This window comes from Cryptotermes secundus, unplaced genomic scaffold (genome assembly GCF_002891405.2).
Source record: "Cryptotermes secundus unplaced genomic scaffold, Csec_1.0 scaffold1090, whole genome shotgun sequence".
Classification (NCBI taxonomy): Eukaryota; Metazoa; Arthropoda; class Insecta; order Blattodea; family Kalotermitidae; genus Cryptotermes; species Cryptotermes secundus.
The window spans coordinates 931,784-952,258 of NW_019734379.1; the positions used below are offsets into that span (position 1 = coordinate 931,784).

Below are 20,475 nucleotides of genomic sequence, written 5' to 3' on the forward strand. Positions count from 1 at the left end.
TCTACCAGACTACAAGGAGTCACATAGATGAAGACAACACTCCTCACAGAAACAGCCGTGACGACCTTAAATCCAACAGACACCGACCTGCCAGACTACAACAAACTATGGTGTTATAAACCTGAAAAACACAATAGCCTGCGTCTTCAGGCTTGCAGTTCAGACCTGAAGATGAAGATAGGCCAAGTTGAAACATTCCAACCATTCCAACCATGTTTCGCGATATTCCTTTCACTTCGGGGAAATTTAGGGGCATTAGGAGTATTTTAGCCGGTCACGGTAGCCGAGCGGTCTAAGGCGTGCACTGTCTTCGCTCGCTCGGAAGCCGGGATCGTGGGTTCGAATCCCATTCAGGGCATGGATGTTTGTGGGCTTTTTTCTGTGTTTGTCTACAGGTAGAGGCCTTGCGACGAGCTGATCACTCGCCCAAGGAGTCCTACCGAATGTGTAAGATCTAGAAAAACCGAAGTGCACGGAGAAGTTCATGGAGGTAGGCCTAGGCCCACTAGGGCTGTAGTGCCAAGGGGGGGGGGAAGGAGTATTTTAAATCGGGCTGCATCCCTTCTTTTCACCTCAATTCAAATCCCTCATTCAGAAATTATCCTGTCACTACACGCTATATGACGTCAGACTGTAACAGTATTGTTAAACGAACAAAAGTAACAATACTGCCTCAGTCTTCATAGTCGGAGTTCGAACATGAAGACAGATAGAGCACTTTCCTTCGAAACGGTTAAATCGTACGGCGTCACATTCCAGAAGACAAGAATATTTACCTCTATATAAGCTACCACTTTCCCAATTTGTCGTGCTCACGTAGCCCAAACTTTCCTTCGGAACTTGGTGGCGGCCCGTAAGACAATCTTCACTCGGTGATTAATTCACAGATCACCACGCCATGAAAACGTATGTGGAAGTGAAGGTACAGCTTAACTAGATACAAGTACATGACAGCTTCACCCATCGTACACAAGGCTCGGTGAGTTGCAGAGCCGGTCTGGGCCCCACACAGAACAAAGTAATTCCTTGCTTCTGCTAGGCGCAGGCTCTACGCTGAGGGAGCTAACTCAGTTCAAGACTATGACACGACGACGCAGAGAGAGCGAATGAGTGAATCTGCTTAATGCGAAGCTCCATGTTTGTACTCCACTATATATTTTTTTTTCTTGGCACTACAGCCCCAGTGGGCCTAGGCCTACCTCCATGAACTTCTCCGTTCACCCACTAAATATTATTAGGATTAAATCAAGGATATGAGGGGAAGAACAAACGGCACACATGGAAGAGAAAAGAACTGCATAAAAATCCCAGTCGGAAAACCTTAAGGGACAGGTTGGGGCACATAACAATGGGAGATGGAAGGATAATATTAAAAGGGCGATAGGTTAGATTACCAGGACAGTTACTGTAAAGATCATTGCTTTGTGGGATGTGATGCCACATGGTCCAGCATATCGTTATAAACGTTCCAGAGGAACCTGCTACCGCCTTTCTCGGGGTATAAGAGCGTACCCTGATGACAGATCGTACAAGTTCCTACGAAACAGCCAATTCTGTACTAGACTTCAGCCGACACATCGTAGTAGACATATAAATATTAATGGAAATGGATCTTAGAGAAACAGGTTGGGGATGTGGATTGGATTCTTCTGGCTTATGGCAGTGTACAGTGGCGGTGTGTAGAGGACACAGCTCCACAATCAGATCTCTGCAATGTGCAGCTGGTCCACAAATAAATTTATATGTAATCGCCAAACGCTTCTGGTGGCCCATGTACGTATGGAGAAGATGCGCATGCGCCCACGTGCCCATATCCCCCCTGACTACTGCGTAATGAAGGGAACATAACAGAGATGACGTTACATTCAAGTGCTTTTAAATTATTTTCCAGTAATTATCATGTCCAGCATAAGCTGCTCAGGAACACTTTTGTGTTGTCTTTGCCATCCCAGCTTTTCCTGCCACTTCGATAACCCTCTCGTCATGATGTAGAACGCTGCGTAATGGAAGGAAATAAAAATGTATAATATGTAGGACTTCCTGCTTGATCTCTCGCAGAACAATGCTACCCATCAGAAACATGGAGGACTTCGATGCTTTTGAAGTTTGCTTTGTGGTTCCATAAGGCCAGCTCATTACGTCATCAGACCGTAAATGGTGGTAGTGCGGTTACATACAAGAACAGATAAGGGCACGTAATTTGCAGCCTTTGTCAATGAGCTGCGATATTGCAATGCATATGCCCTCAGCCATTCGTCAACTGTGCAGCAATGAGCCACATATGAATAAAGCCTGAGAGCGGAGCGGTTGAATAGAGAGTCAATTCTTGTTAACAGCAGACTCTATACCGTAAGCGTCTGCTTAGAGAAAATGTCGGATTTTTTTAAAAGCTTAAAATTTATAGGAAATTTGCAGTAAAATCTTATTGGGTGATCAGATGCTCAATGGGGGGGGGGGGCTAAACCCCGACGCTTCGGATACATTCTCTGTCTCCTTTATTACAGTCTACCCTCAGTGCATTTATTTACTGTGAAAACTTTAACTCTTATATTACTACTTACAAGGGCTTCCTATTCGCACAGAAGACACTAGGGAACATGTTCGGCGCCCCTTCGGCGCAGTGTGCAAGTACAAGCATCATCAACAATTAGAGCAGTGGCAGAAGATACTTTAGGGTTTCCCCTGTATCTCAGCGAAGATAACATTGTTTTCATGATCACGATTCCAATTGTTGTCATGGTACCATTGTTATCACTACCTTTTGTCTTCACGAACCCACTGCATTTCTTTCGGAGGAAGGAACGGGCAAATAATTTGGCCTGGAATCTACACTATTTGTGTCTGGAACCTTTACAGGGAATTCCTATACCCATATCAGATATGGTCGAAACACGGGGACAACGGTGCCAAAATAAAGGAGGAACAAGCTGAAAACACACACACATTTTTCTTTATATAGATAGAGAAGTTTAGTGGGAAGTATCAAAGCTTATGAAGGGGCTGCTGCCTAAATCTTCAGGGTAGAACTGTACATTAGTTTCCTTCGACACATTGACAAACTTCCATCTCACTACACGGCGTCACGTCTCAAACGAAAGAAACTAGTCTCTGTGAGAGCCTCAAATCGCATTCATAAGACGCAGTTTGCTCCCAGTGCTTTCACGTATTCAGACAGGGTAGCAGAAAATATAATTTTCCGTTTATATAAAATCTCCAGCGGAAGCTATAAGGACACTTAAGAGCGAAGTACTTCTACAGAGATCTCTTTACTTTGAAAGTTATTTGCATAGCCAGGCTTCAGCAAGTTACCGGGAGGCCGCTCTGCACTGCATTCTGCATAACTGTCTAGGATACACGTCAACAAGTGACACTTACGACCCAGTTACTTGACACGTGCCAGGCTTTTAGCCTACGGAGGGCCGGTAGCTCGGGGCCTCCTCTGAATTGTCATGGAGGAGGCGGGGCAAAAGACAAACAAGCTCAAAGAAACTTCGCGTCGGATCCACCTGAATGCATTAGTCTTGAAAGTGAAAAACTGTAAGCAGACTGTACATGCAGTCGTTGCAGAGTTGACGTAACAGTCTATTTAATTCTGGCATGTGTCTAGGACTAGCGAATTAAGAGATTCATAAAATATCATGGCATGTCTGCTGAAAGCCAGAATTGTGACGTCAACAGAGACAGCGGATACTAGGGAACGGCTAGGAACGCACGTTGCTAGGTGGTATCTCAGTAGCCGTCACGTCATAGTCACAATAGAAATGGACGCAACAATAGAAGAGCTGTTAGAAGCGGTGTTTTCTGTGCGGTCCGCTCAGAGGCTATATATATATATATATCGAGAACCTGCTGTCAAGCCTTGGACACTACGTGGCACCCTGGTTTGCTAAATAAACTATCTAAAATGGAATTTTTGGCCAGTTTGATCAAGCTCATTACCTCTTTTCACTCTCAAAGTACTCGTAAATTCAGAAGGCAAAGGCAATGCAAGCAGGAGTGTCTCAAGGCTCCGTCCTGTCCCCAACAATGTACAGTATGTGTACGAATGATACGCTCCAAACAACAGGTGTTTATCAGGACCCCTTTGCCAATGACACTGGTACGCATGCCACGGATCGCAAAGATGGTTAAGTTCTCAGAAAGCTGCAGCGCAGCCTCAGTTCAACTGAGACGTGGTGCAAGCGCTGGAACATTAAAATCAATTAAGATAAAACGAGCCGTCTGCTTCTCTCATAGACTTAGACCACCTGCAGTTCATCTCGCATTGAACGGACGGAATATCCCCTTTCTGAATCACACAAAATACCTCAGTCTTCGACAAGAGGATTATATGGAGACTGCACATAGAAATGATCGAAGCCAAGGCCTTCAGAATATTTATTAGAGATTATTCACTATTCAAAAGTGCATGATTAAGCGCTAACATTAAACTAACCCTCCATAGAGCACTAATTAGATCAGTAATGCCTTATGCTTGCCACGCCTGGGAATCTCATGCAGATAACCGCTCTTTCAAATTGCAGTGCTTACAGGACAAGGTTCTTCGCACCACTGGTAAATTTCCAAAGTTTACACAGGTCTGCGAGTTGCACATGGCTTTCCAAAGTTTACACAGGTCTGTGAGTTGCACATGGCTTTCCAAGTGCCGTATGATTACATAACAAAACTGCGCAGGCAACAAGCAACAAATCATGAAAATGTAAATGTTTCTTAGATCGGCAAAGGTGAAGCTCGACACAGATGCATAAGACCGTTCAAGTGACTAGGCAGCCGTTGAAACATGAGCTACATGAGTTAGGGCATGATCCGCTATGCCAATCCTTGTATATATTGTACATATATATACACCATCTACAGTAAAACTCCAACACGTGACAATACTCTGAAGGGAGGAGGAGGTAATGATGTCCCTGCGTTTGATTCATTCTTTGTGAACACTGAACACTACAAAAATAACCTGCTCTAATAGTAAATAAGTGATGCAAGAACAATGCGCATTCTTTCTTATGTAAGCGTTTGAATAGGCAACGGCCAATTCCTCCGATATCCTTTCGGATTTGAGACTATCCTACCTACTCCAACTCAGTGATACGGCGTTGCAAAGATACGGACATAACGTATTAACAAGATAGTGTTTTATTTGAGTGATCAGTTTTAGCATAAAATCATCGTCGTCCCGTCTGTGCACATGGACCACAGACTGAGAACCAGTCCTTTGTAATATTAAAGTGAATCTGGAAACAGGGATATTTCGTTTCGGTTGCCTGTAACTCAGAATCCCACCGGTAGGGGCGCAGCTTGACAGCCGATCAAAACGAATGTGTCAGTACTCAGAGGCAGTTAGCATAGAAAATGACGCCAGATGCTATATTACAGAAAGAAGCCCACCATTAAATTCGAAATGACGCCTATAAAAAGGGAACATTTCCTACAAATATCCGAAGCGAAAGGATAAAGGATCCCAGGTTCAATATGCAGAGGTAATAATAGTGAAATAAGGGAAATAGGAAAGGAAATTGGGGACATCCCCGCACCTATATATCAGGGACATTTGATCTTCTTGACTGTCACTTATATCATACCATAAAAATGCTTATTTTAGCATAGACGTGGCTTCAGTACCGATATTCCAAGCGGTAACGCTCTCGACTTGTATATACCAGATGCTTACACCTCGACCGGGACACCGGATACCCTGACTAATGTTATTCGTGCTTTTCCTCAGTCACTTCAGGCAAACGCCGTGATAGCCACGACCGAATCCCATAAAATCTTTTGCAATTAACCATGCATCTATCATCCTAACATTCCAGCGGCAAAAACAGAACAGTTGATATACTGGGCATTAAACGAGGCTGTTAGTATCGAGCCTATCCAGCTTCGGAGGACAGGATGATCTATGACTGATGAACTGGAACGGATACGAAAGGAATTCGTCATGCCATAATCGAGGTAGTACACCGGAATTTGCCTGGAGGGAGTGAGGAACCCTTTACTCATACACATTTGTCTCTATTGGGTTCAAAATTTCTTGCCCCCTTCTGAAAGGACAACCACGTTTCACACCCATACAGTATAACAGGTAGAGACACAGGAGTATACACAAGGTGGTGATTATAGATTATTGTAGGGATTTCCGTGGTATATAAACGGAAACCCCGATAGCAATTTAGAATCACTGTATATCCAACTTGTAAAACTAAAATGCTTTTTTGTAAAACACTGAACCCAAGAGGGCATAATTAATTCCAAACGCAAGAAAGAACCGAATGCTGCTATTTATGGAATGTGACATCATGTAATCCGGTAGATTTTCACTGACGTTTCGGAGGAATATACCGCGTCCATTTTCATAGTGGAAGAGTTCGCGAAGAAAGCTAGCAGCATGCCGAGCGAGTCACGTGTGAAAAACCTGATTCAGACAGAGAGCTGTAAAGGAGCTCATGGTAAACAGGAACAGAAAGGATAGGTAATGCTTGCTTGGCTGTAATGCTGTATGTTCCATCGAAACTTCCGTAATCCTCTACCAGACTACACGGCGTCATACCTCACAACAGTACTCTTAATTTCCACCGCTACGAGAACTTCAAATCCAACAGAAAAAGATAACTCTTTCTAGATCTTGCAAGCAAAGTCTTACACTAATCTTTAATCTTACAATCACTCGTTGTTTACATTCCCTACAGAACGGATAATACTTGGTAAGATAAGGCACCGACTAAATAGTAAGTAATAATACACTATACCTTTAATACCAAAATCAAATGTCTATTATAACAAAATTTAATACTATTACTTTCATATCATTTTCAGATTAAAATTAATATTACTATATCTACATCACGAGCCTCCAATAACAGTTTTTATATACACACAAAATATAGACTACTCCAATTTGTCCGTGGGAATCCAACAAAATTACAAAAACAAACGACTGACTCGATGATGCAAAGAATCAATCGAAGAATTTTATTCTTGTTTTATACTATAGCTTTTATTTTATATCATATAATTTATTGTATTTTTACGTCAAGTATTTAAATAATTAATATTATTGTATCCAATTTTACCAGTACTGCAGTTCAGTGGTGTATATGTGTTAGCCATGTATTTGCCTGATGATGGAATTAATAGCCGAAACATGTAGCAGAGCCNTGTGGGAATCCAACAAAATTACAAAAACAAACGACTGACTCGATGATGTAAAGAATCAATCGAAGAATTTTATTCTTGTTTTATACTATAGCTTTTATTTTATATCATATAATTTATTGTATTTTTACGTCAAGTATTTAAATAATTAATATTATTGTATCCAATTTTACCAGTACTGCAGTTCAGTGGTGTATATGTGTTAGCCATGTATTTGCCTGATGATGGAATTAATAGCCGAAACATGTAGCAGAGCCAAACTTGGCACTGACCTTGATATAGTTGTGTTGTGACGGTTTTAATAAAGAAGTTGTTTTACACTAAAATTAGTATCCTTTAGAATACAAAATATCAGAACCTGCGGGAGGGTATAAAATGGAGGAGAAAGTGGAAGAGACGATAAACAACGCCGCCGAAACAGGGAAGGGATAGTTCCCGTTCTTGCAAGTTTCAATTAGACACATGAGTAGTACTGTAAGTAATGAAGAGGCGGGGATTACTGTGGGTAATGTTTCCAGCAGTTCCCCAGATTTAAGATTCTCAAGGGAGGAACTTGTTCCTCCTTTCTAGAAATTAGGACTTTTGTAAGACTTCTTAGAAAGGATTCTCATTCGTTAGCTGCTCCGTTCCCGCTCAAAGTTGTTCACAGTAACGTTATTTATATTTCACAAGAACAAAGGAAAGTGAATCCATTTAATTTGTACCAGGAATAAAATCGTAAAACACGAAGGAAGGATTAGCATTTTTCTGGCTTCCTTTATATCATCAGCTGGGCGATTATAACCGATACTGAGCCCCTCGAAAATTAAGTCGGAAGTCTCATATCAACGTCTTCCCTGAGGTCTGCATTCTCTGTGAAAGCAAGTACACATCAAACTACAGCGCAGCTTGCCAAAGGATTGTCACGGATCGTCCCCTTTTTGATATACCTTCCAGTCCTGCGCTGCATTTAATCTACCACTACACCCCCTACAACCTCCCACTACCATGGCTGAATTACCCGTTCTACAACAGTAAGGAACGAATGCCAGCAGGAAGTCTAGGATGGTAGAGTGGGGCAACAGACTCTCTCCTCCTAGCAACTTTCTATCCCCAATACCCGTGGCTATTCTTAGTCCGGCTCAACCTTAGCGTTCAAGGTATACAACATGTGAAAGTATGAACACATGTTATCAACTGATGCATCGAGGCTGTTTGACTAACGACGCCATCTGTCAGACATTCACAATAACTACATCTGTGAGAACACAGACTGGCCTTATACGAACATACAAGGTGAGATCACACTAAAGGAATGCCCCGATATACAGATTATTTGGTTTCCTGGATAATATAGCGTAACGGAAACGGATATGACTACGTATTCTGTATACATCCATTTTATACACAATAGCCTCGACTTGCTTCCACAAACAGAATACTAACATAAACAAGGTATAGATTTTCATATTTGCAGAACGGCTACCAGTGCACCGACATTTCTGTGTATATAACAGTTTTATTACCATATAAATTAATTACCGCGTGTAATCAGCAAGGGCGAACTGTCAATATTTACTGTTTATTTAAACCAAAAATATAATTTCTAACACAAAATTCGAAGATAAATATATGTAATATGAGACATGAAGACTGATATTCTCTAATGAAATAACTCAAATTCTGCTTATAGATTTCAGAGGCACTGATATAAATGAAAATTCTAGTAGATATTAGCAAACACAATTATTGCGGCTGCATAACTGTTAGAATCACAGATCAGCACCGTAAATGATGTAGGTCAGATCACGAATGCTATTACACTAAACAAAAATTAGGCCGCGCCATAGCTCAAGCGGTTAGTGCCTGGCTTCCCACCGCGGCGGCCTGGGTTCGATCCCGGGTCTGGTCAAGTGAGATTTGTGGTGGACAAAGTGGCGCTGGGGTAGGTTTTCTCCGAGTACTTCGGTATCCCCTGCCAATCTTCATTCCACCAAAATTCTCCATCATCATAATCACCCGGGGCAGGTACAATAGGCCAATAAGTGGCCGCCGTGCAGAGTGGACCCAACTGGACTCCACCCCCCACTATGCGAATTACAAAAAAATTTAAAAATTTCAGAGTTTCAAAATCTGAAGTGGAAAAGCACTCCAAATTTTAGTACACATATTTTCCTAGTGTGTTGAACTTTATCTATACTTATTGTAGATTACAAGTCCACTGCTGTAAAGACAATTACACTGCACAAAGATATAAACTAGACTACCGACAAAAGTAATACACTGGATGACATCGCATGAAATTTTTTCAGACATAATTCTGTAACTTAAGTGATTTATATTCCATGTAAGATCCGAAATCCTGACAGTGGGGAACACGCAGATTACAATCTTCTTCAGCGCGACTGCATAGATACCAATGTTCTGGAGGAACCTGTCCCACCATCTTCATGTGGGAACACTCTATGATTCTTCTGCCCTGAGGAAAGCGGCAACAGGTTCCCGAAAAACAGAAAAGCCGTGAAAATCGTTATATCAGTACAGATGCCCCTTGGGAGGAAAATAAGGACCAAAGCTGTAACATTACACGCAGAAATGCAACGTTTTGATTCTGACAGACTCTGAGGCAAAGCAAGTGGTATGATTGGCTTCTTCATATTATTGGAACACAATGGCAGTGAAAGGGTTATCAGTAAATTGAAAATGGCAGAAAGAAACAGATTATTCCCATTATTATATTCACTCGCTCATTCATGGACTGAACCCTTCTTGAGAAGCTGCCAATTGTACAACTACTCAATAATTTCTCAGCATTTCATGGAACCCGAAGGTTCATTACCGTGTTCACAAGAGCTCTCCACTGGTCCCTATCCTGAGCAACACCAATTCTATCCATACCATCCCATCCTATCTCTCTAAGATCCATTTTAATATTACCCACCCACCTACGTCTTGGTCTTCTTAGTGGTCTCTTTATTTCTGGCTTTCCCATCAACATCCTATATGCATTCGTCTCCCCCACTCTCATCCTCCTTGACTTCATCTTTCTAATCATACTTGGCGAAGCGTACAAGCTGGACCACCTCTGTGGTCTAGTGGTCAGAGCTCCTGGCTACAGATCCAAAGGCCCTGGGTTCGATTCCCGTCGCCATCAGATTTTCTGAGAAGTAGTGAAGGGGTTCACTCAGCATCGTGAAGATAACTGAGATACTTGAATGGGAATGTAGAGATTCCGGTCTAGAAAATCGAAATTAGCGGCCGTGGGGATCCGTTGCGCTGACCACGTAACACCCTCTATCAGCGAAAGTTGGCACTAAATTCGCCGACAAGCGGCGGTCGCTCGGTCGGTATAGTTAGGTTGCGAACTAAAACCACGGAGTTTGTTTGAAGAGTCCAAGTTATGAAGCTCTTCATTATGTAGTTTTCTCCGGCCTCCCGTCACTTCATCTCTCTTCGGTCCAAATAGTCTCATCAGCACCCTGTTCTCTAACATCCTCAGTCTATGTTCCTCCCTTAATGTCAGAGACCAAGTTTCACATCCATACAGAACCGCAGGCAAAATTATAGTTTCTAATTTTTATGTTTTTAGACAGCAGACGAAAAGACAAGAGCTTCTGGACTGAATGGTAGCAAGTACTACCCGAGTTCAGTCTCCTGTTAATTTCCTTCTGAATTAGGTTTTGATTTGTGGATTACTACGTCCAGATTGACTCCGCTGTGAAAATCCCAACTCGAACACGAAAGAACAACCGGATGTTTGTCCTACCTTGACGTTGCCATACTTCCAGGTGAAGAGAACAACGACAGGCAGACAGCAGATGATGACGCAGGACAAGATGAGTATGGCCGTGCGCATGACCCAGTTCAGGGACACAACACAGGGGCGATCATCCTCGCAGGACTCACAGCCCTCTGCGCACTGCAGACACTCGAACATTCCTGGCTCGCTATACTGGTTGTCCACGTCCTGCAGGCAATGTTACGAGGTTAACGCATGTAAGCCTTGAAGGCTTCGTGGTAAAGTAATACATTAAGTCTTCTTGGGGGGATAGCAACATCAAAATTCAATTAAAATGCGTGTTTTGGAGACCTGCGCTGCCTCCATCATCAGGGTTGACCCTGATGATACAGGTATATCCTATAAAAAGACTGCTGTTTTCTGCAACATGTCATCATGTTGTCTGAAACATATCTGCTTCAAAGCAACGTGCTACTTCCATTTTCAGGATAGAAGAATACGGAGGTACGTTCCAGTAATACGTCGGCAAGCCTCTACCGGAAAGCATGGCATTATATACCAGTACTGTTCACAGTCTACACCGTGAGAGCCGGAAGTCTCACAGCTCTGAAAATTGGGATTTTAACAGAACTTTTGACATGTCTTATCGCCCCAGAAGATCTAAATGCACGATTAGAGTTACATGTTTCATATTACACGAACAGTTCACGGGGGATGAAGAACACTGCGACACTGCCTACATGTCATATAAATATGAAGCGAGGCTTGTCAGGAAGCCTTCTGGAGGAAACCCTCCACCGACGCAGCAGCGTGAAGACTGGCGTCATATCCGATACATTTGAAGGAAAATCAGTTTCAAAACTTCTGAGCATCAGAACAAGCGTGCAGTCACTTTCCCCCGAATTCTTTAGTCATATCTGAAAGAAAAAACATGCAAAGGAAAAACATATGTCCCACGATTTATCGTAACAAAAGCGGCAAGGTCTGAGCAGACTGGTTCAAGCGCTTACAATCTGAACTCTATTCAGCAGATGCTTGGTTCGAACCTCGGGCGGGACACGCACTATCCTGATTGACGTTTTGCCTGGATCTACTCAGTCCCTCATAAGGAGTACCTTATGCCTATATTAGGTTATGACGTCTTCCTTCCCTATTCATTAGCAATTCTCATCCTATCATTCGATACCATATGACCTGAGTGACTGACGATATTAGTTAGTTATTGGAGAGGGTGGGTTTCTCCATGCACTTAGACCTGTATTGGTCCATTGTGCTTCCCTCTATGATTTCTACCAGTCTCTATATCCTACCGGTACTGGTGCTTACCATCAGTCCCGCCCAGCCAGCGAGACCGGCTCTACTAGCTGAGAGGTATCTATAATGCTTCGAGTCATGAGGTGGGAACGTTACCTCTAGACTACGGAGGTCGCTTGACTGACGATAATAAATAAAATAAATTAAACTGTAAATACATTAACTTTAATAAATTAATTAATTACATAGAACAGAGGTCGTCTTTAAAAGCTTATAGTCGACGTTGTGAAGAAATTCACTAAGTTTTATGAATCTCGACAGTTCATTGCCGAATTCAGAACAGCCAATGGCTCGACTCTATCTTTAACGTATGTGTCGGGACTCTACGATGCGTGTTAATAAACAAAACGGGGAGAGAAGAAGAAGTGAAAATTTATCATTGTTATCATCCTTCGGGTTCGTTAAGTATAACAGCGAAAACTAATCTAATAATAAAACTGACAAGCAGAAACGAGGTTTGTAAATCCAACAACTTTATGGACTAGACATATGAGGAATGAAGTTAGTTTTCAGTAACTTCTGATTTTTATCTGATAGAAAAGAATATCGACAGAATAAGAATATCGATGCAAGAATCGAAGATGGCCGTATATAAAAATTTACATCATATTGCCATGAGACAAAGGGACACAAGTCTTTGCAGAAGACAGAAGGGCAGTTTCAAGTTAAAGCTTAACAGGAATTTGGCAAATACCGATGAACGAAAGAAACAAAAATGTAGAGCTATTCTAAACCAAAAGGGAGAGTGTAAAACGTAAGAATTTATGTAAAATATATCGAAACCTGTAGGGGGTTGGGGTGGGGGTAAGCTGGATAGATGCAATCTCCAGGATTTAAAAAAAATATAATATGTATCAATAAAAAATTAAAATTATTCTTGAATATGGACCTGTCTCCCTTTAAATTCACAGGCCCTCAGGCCGAGGGGTGCCTTAAACAGCTCAAACATATGTGGTAGGCAAATTTTCCAGGTTCCACCCCCGGTCACAGAAAGCATCAGGGCGGCGCTCATGGTAACATTAACATGAAATACGAGACGGTGTTTGTGAAGGACAATTACGTACAATTTTGGGAGGAGGACAGCCACACAAAACTTATCAGAATTGGAACCGTGTGCCTCCGAAATGCAAGCGTACAGCTGCACAAACTTGCACATTAGAATGAGTGATCAGTAACAAATACAAGCAGATGTATAAAAATACACAAGCCTCCTTTGCAAACAGACGTAATTATCGATGCCATTAACTCTCCAACAAAAGCCGGTACAGAAATGTTTTATTATTTACCGTAAATAAGCCAAATCGAGTCTCGTTTATTTATTGTGAATTACTGTAAAGGCAAAGAGGGTAAAGCTATCCATATAACAGGCCGTGGAGGCCCATAGGGATGTCAGACGTCGAGGCTCCAACATTTTCTAGACAATCGGCTCACACATGGCTGTGAGGCTGTCAGCCTTACGAGCCGACCACCCTTTATCCCCATGAACATTCCTGGTACTCATTTCTGTTAGAGACTGAGTCGACCCCAGGGCCACAGTGCGGCTAGAAGTGTTAGGTCAATTGAAAAAACCAATGACCTCATCGGGAATCAAACCCGCGACCTTCCGTTTTGTAGCATAGTGCCTCAACCAACTACGCTACCGCGTGTACCCCTATGAATGAAAAAAGGTAAAGTTGTCGCTGTGCTTAACTAATTAAGCACTTCGCCACGAAGGCGTATGGGGGAGTGGACGTTATGAATTACTGCACATTATGCTAAGTATGATGTACGTGTAGGTCTGCTCTGAAGTTGCATCCTACAGCAATTGTGTATGGGAACTGCCCCGTCACACTTGTCTGCCGCTACAATATGGAGTGGACATTACACATGCGAACCCAGCACAGAACAATGCAGCCTAATGTGCTGTCACTCAGCGCGTAGAACGGCGGCGAAATTTACTACCTCCATCTTTTCATCGTTCCACGTCATAACAACACGGTCCTCCGAAATAAAAATAACTACATATGAATTCAAAAACTCAGATCCCATTACTTACTCACCGAAGATTACTGTCTTCTGCAATGTGACGACTTGTAGTCTGGTAGAATTTCACCGACGTTTCGGAGGAAAATAATTGGGCCCGACACCAAGACAGACTCAGTGGCAATATGAATTTGACTACTGCCTTATTGTGGAGAGGTTTGCGCACTCCAACGACCCTGAGAGCTATGCTAGCGGGAGTGTAAGCTTCTGGTAGGGTTACCCATGACACACAGGTCTAAAGGTACGGGCCAGACGAAGTGTAGACACTGGTCCTCCAGGTTGGGGGTTGGGCGTGGGGCTAACGACAGCACCCCGGGAAAACTTACTGTTACGAAAACATAGGGAGGCCAAGACCCACACAAGAATGCAGTGTCAGTAGAGAAGAAAAAGCTGTATATATAGTTACCCCTATGTAGCGAAAACCGATTCCTATGATCCCGAAACAGCTGACTTGAAAGAAAATTGAAAGAAGCGGACGGAGCCCATTTTCAGGCACTATTGAAGGAACTGATGAAAACCGGGAAACCCCCGTTCAGGATAATCCGTATACAAACATCGTTTCGATTCCAGGACTTCCTGAATACGAAGAATAATTCATAACAAGACTGTCACTACTCATCTGAACTCTTTCCGAATTCTGTGTGTCGTCTGGTACATTTCTCGCATGAAGGACGGATTCCGCCCAGTTGATACAGAACGCTGTCTTACCATCAGCAGTTTTTCATATTCCTCCTCCAGCACCGTCCCGTTGTAGTAACGATGTATGGCTCTCACGTCGGGAAAATAGAATCCCCGGCGGCACACACACTTGTAGCTGCCGCGTCGAAACCCTAGGCCGGGGATCGGTACACACTGAAACAAATACACACCATGTAGGATTTGAGGGTCTCAAAGCAATGGTTATATGTCCTCTGGGACACAACGCCTTGTAGTCCGTTGAAAGCGAACCGACATTACGGAGGCACACATGGCGTCCATCTTCAGTGTCGAAGAATAAGCCAAGCAAGAAACCAGTGTGGAGCAGGTAGCAAAGTGAGCGCTCTGCTTCGCTTTCAATTGACTAAACGGCTTTATATCCCAGAATCACCACGTAACAGTCAAGTAGCATCCATCACTTCACTACACGCTCCATGTGCGAAGTACATATTTTTTAAAACATAATAAGTTTTGGGTTTGAGGTTCTCGCAGCAACGATAAAAGCATGGAAGTCTGAGAATGATCACAGTGGGCGCGCGGTCTAAGGCATGAATTGTTTTCGCTCGATCGAACGCTGGGATCGTGGGTTCGAATCCCACTCTGTATTGTCCTGTGTGTAGGCAGAGGCCTCGGGATGGGCTGATCCCCCTTCGAAGGAGCCCTACCGACTGTGTATAGGATCAAGAAACTGAAAAACCGGCCAAGACCCAACACAGGTCTGTAGAGCAACAACAACAACAACAATAATAATAATAATAATAATGTCAAGGAGGATGAGGTGGGCAGGTCATGTAGCACGAGTGGGGGAGACGAGGAATGCGTATAGGATATTGGTGGGAAAGCCGGAAGGAAAGAGACCACAGGGACGACCAAGGCGTAGGTGGTTGGACAATATTAGAATGGATCTTAGAGAGATAGGATGGGATAGTATGGATTGGATAGATCTGGCTCAGGATAGGGATCAGTGGAAGGATCTTGTGAACGGGGTAAAGAACCTTCGGGTTCCATAAAATGTTGGGGAATTCTTGAGTAGCTACACAACTGTCGGCTTCTCAAGAACGACTCAGCTCCAAGAGTAAGTAAGTAAGTAATAACAATAGTAATAATCGTCGTCTGGGTTGTAACGCCGTGAAGTTTTACCGGAGCTCAGCTTGTCCACTGCTTCTGTTTGTTTGCTGCTCGATTTGCTCTCCAGCCCTGAATGCGGAAGTGACGTGTTCCCTCTAACGTTCCGGTCTCTCACATGGCGTCATAACACAGAAGAGGACACTCTCCATATGAGTGTACTAAGTTTCGAGACTTTTGCAGTGGTGACTTCCTAAGCGCGCCCGTTCTTCACGCAATTCCACTTTCCTCCCAAAGAGTAACATCTGATCCCAGGGAAGGCCTGTTGTCCCTTAGTAATCCCCTTCGCACTCTGACGAGAAACCAAAGTGCCCCTTATAAAGGTTCAACAAAAGTGACCATTCATTCATCAGTAATCTGTCAAGATGACAGGTCCACAGTCTCTTCCAAAACAGTTCCTCCACTTAATGCGATCTAGAGCTTTCTCCTTCAAATGAGAATATCCTCTTCTGTCCCCAAGGTCATCCAGCATCTTCTTACGTCTTCTTCCTCGTCTTCTGGTCACTTCTATCCGCCCCTCTATCTTTCCTTCAATAACTTCTTTTAGAAGGCAGTTACTGCGTAAGATATGACCAATCCACTTCTAAAGGATGTAGTTTAAAAGTGACAACTAACGGACGTCAATTCGACGTGGCACCGGAAATGCACATTACAAGTTACCAAATGTTGTGGTCGATTCCTAAGAGCTCCTGTCCCCTGTTCGGAACGTCCTGGGTTTAAAATTTCGGCACAGAGACTCACTGAGGCCTTCCGTGGTTCTCCTCAATCAATTCAGTTCGGGTAATTTTAAAGAATGGGGAAGACAGACTCGTAGCCTATTTAAAGGAACACAAACCTCAGCCACGTTAGTGTTTCGACAAGGATTTGAACCGGGAACTTCCAAACGCATGAGCCGGGATAACTCAGTCTACATACCGATGGACTAGGGTCTAGACGGCCGGGGTTCGATTCCAGTAAAGGGAAGAAATTTTCTCTTCTCCACAGTGTCCAGACCGGTTATGCAGGCCAACCAGCTTTTCTATCCAACGAGTACTGTGGGCCCTTTATCCGGGGGTAAAGCAGCCGGGCCGTGAAGCTGACCATTCACCTACATCTAGTGCCGAGTTAAACAATGGTGTAGCTATATCTCCACTCCCCGATACGTCTTCATGGCGTGATGCTTTAATTAATTAAGCAGACGGACAATTTTATCTTTTTACCTTTACCTCATAAATACAAATCGGGAGCGTTATCGGCTGAGGCAGCTCGGCCGGCAGTCCTGTCTTGTGTGTTTACAGACTGGGATCGATTCATCAAATCTTGCTTCGTAAATATACATACGGACAATAGACCAGACTTCTTTTATAGTCGGCTTACCACGGTATAGTTTTTTATCTGCTTCCCTTGACAAAGGATAGGCAAAGTGACGTGTATATCAACACACGAAAGAAAAGAAACACGGAAGGCACTGTCAGGACAGAATCCCAGGTTCTGCCTGTCTAAACACTGTTAAGATGGATACTGCGGCTCTGAACCCTCAGCACAGTAATAAAAGTGAAAGGGGAAAGGCGTGGTAAGAAGTAACGGGATAGTGGCTGCGGTTACACTGTGGGAGGGAGAAAGTGTTATATGTCAAATTATAATGATTAAAAATTACTGTCCTCTCATCATATGCAAATATATACTGATAACATGAACGTTTTGTGAGAATTGGGGTCTGCACTCATAGTGCGCGTATGTTTTCACTGAAGTATTTATTTACGGTTTGTTTAACGACGCTAGCAACAGCTCCGATTTTATACCTCGAATGGCTGGAGGATTAATAAATGATGAATTGGAAATAAAGTGGAAGGAAATAATCGTAGCCCAATTTATAGAACAACCCTCGCAGCCAAAAAGGAAGGACACATCACAAGACACAGTACACAAAAAATATTGGAAATACGACTCCCATAGTGGAAGAACCATACAATACGCGAGTTTGAATTAACACGCATAAGATGAATACTCTTAACAAGTTTTAGTGTATACAAATTTTATTATAGTTGATGAAGAATGTACATTTTAATAATTTTATGAAAGACACATGATGGCAAGGAATGCAATAGCTTACCGTAAATAAAGCACCTGAGGACGGCACAATGTTGCCGAAACATGTAGTGAAGTGACATGCGAAATTGAGTGCACTACAAGACGACCATTACATACATATCATGGATGAGAATCAGTGCAACAGGACGGTAAAATACAACATTAATTTATAGAATGTAAGATTTGAGGTTTTCAAGGCAGTGACTATGAAGAAAGCTATTTTCTGAGATTTGGAGCCGTACAGATATTGTATTAACGGACGTTTCGGAGGAAAGTATCGCCTCCATCTTCAGCGTAGAAGAAAAATCCGCGTGTGAGGAACCAGCGTGGGCAGGTGAGAAACTAACGCAGCAGGATACCCAAATACAACACTGAGAACATTTAACACGTTAATATACCGAAAAAAATCAGGACTAGAACGTCGCCGGAGAACGTATACAAAAAGTTGAGTACGTTCGTCACTAAATGCACAGTGGTTACTGCACGAATCGCTCGCTTTAACATTAGAATCACTGCGTTTTGTCAACAGCGGCCATTTATGTGCTCTGCACGGTTCTCAAGGAAAGAGCAGCTTTAACCGGTTTGTGTTTTTAATGGAGTCGCACTGTGTTTCCTGTGAGGTAAGAAAATAAATTTTAAGTATTATTTAGAAAAATATTAAGCTGAGAGGGATTACATGAAAAAAGTACATCGTCAGGTGAGAACTATGGGAACGCAGCTATATTAACGTAATGTTCATTTGCTTTGTTTGACGAACCCGTTTTGAAACAACGGCTGCCAGAGCTGAACAGGACTTAGGGGACAGGGCTGAAATGTATGTGTGTACACATGATGGGCGGCCCTTCTTGTTGTTTCAGCAGAATGAGTATCACAACAGTATAATCACACGGACGTTTGTGTTATTTATAAACACACTGTGAAATCTGCATGAAAACTTTATTGCCTGAAGCAAATTTCCTATCGTGTTATACGTCAGCCAATCACATTCAGTCAAAATATTAGAACCGAAAAAAAGGGAAACAGCAAACGAGATACGGATTTCATATTTTACGGTCTCTACGTAAAAATATCCATAATAAAAAAATACAAGCAGAGAGAACAAATTTTGTTATATGGAATTATTTATACATGTTTTCCGTACTATTCAATGTAGTCTCCTGACTAACCAATCAACTGTCTGCCTACTGTGCCCAGTTCAGGCAGTAAATAGCAGGCTTCTTGTAGGAGAGGTACACGGTTGATTCCAGGGTAGTACATTAAGATTTATGGTAGAAAAAACTGCACTAGGGAAGGTTCTTATGGGGGCGCGCTTCGCGTTCCATCTGCCAGTTGGCATTCCATCAGTTCACTGTACACACCTACATTAGGGGCTGGTTCAATAGTCACATGTGACAGCAGAACAAGGGGCTTTCTAATCCCATTCCTGTAACTAGACTAAAATTATACATCTTGGTATCTGTATCACTACCTAATGTATCTGTGATCAGAAAGAAGTATTAATATTTGATATTTATTCCCTTCCATATATTTAATATTCAAAATTTTAATAAACCACAATATACTGTTTATTACCTATACATTTCATATCATAATTTCCATACCGGTACAGGTACAGATGACGTTTTAATTAATGTTAAGAAGTTCTGTCTTGACACTGAATGACAGTCATGTCAACATTTTAAAGAATTATATTTACCATGTGTACCACGCGCTCTGACATTAAAAAATACAGTGTATCTGCGTTTGTTTTGTATGGTTCTCACAATAAGCAGTGGCTGTTTCCCTAAACAGCATTAACCGGTTGGGCTTTGTAGCGGAGACGTTATGTTTCCTGTGAGGTACGGACTGAACATACTAAAACTCTGCACTCAGCCCACAGAGCGTATCTGCGTGTTCCGTATGGTTCTCACAATAAACAGCGACTGTTTCCTTAAACAGCATTAACCGGTTGGGCTTTGTAACATTATATTCACAGCGGGTTTGCTGCAAGGAAGGAAAAGGATGTTTACAAACTATACAAAAGAAACTCGTGCTTCAAAGCAAAACAAACAAAATAAACGAAACAGCACTCGCATTTCCGACTGGCAAGAAAACGAGAGGAAGATATTTGCATCATCACAGTGCTACTGGGAACTGCAGCTATACTACGGAAACCTGCTCCTGTCTTCGCCCTTCAAAGGGTTAAGCAGTTCTTCCTTTTTTAATTACAAGCCTTACAGGCTACTCTCGACTTAGGACTCAAATGAGTTACTGAAAATTGTACTGTAAGTCAGATATCGGTTTCCCAAGGATTTTCCACAGTGCTGAAGTGAAGTGTGAGTGAGCGCGGACGAACTCAATCTGGCAACACAATATCGACCGAAAATGCGCACAAGAGA

The 20,475-nt window shown here is 42.6% G+C and overlaps 1 protein-coding gene across 1 annotated transcript in view; it reads right to left on the reverse strand.

The window, feature by feature from the left end:
* Positions 1 to 20,475, reverse strand: part of LOC111868953 — a 517,093-nt gene that overhangs the window by 152,349 nt on the left and 344,269 nt on the right. Inside the window, exons 4-5 of the mRNA XM_033753245.1 lie at positions 14,915 to 15,058; positions 10,898 to 11,098 (exon numbers count right to left, since the gene is read on the reverse strand). Of these exons, the coding sequence (XP_033609136.1) occupies positions 10,898 to 11,098; positions 14,915 to 15,058 (345 nt within the window). The remainder of the gene's footprint in view (positions 1 to 10,897; positions 11,099 to 14,914; positions 15,059 to 20,475) is intronic.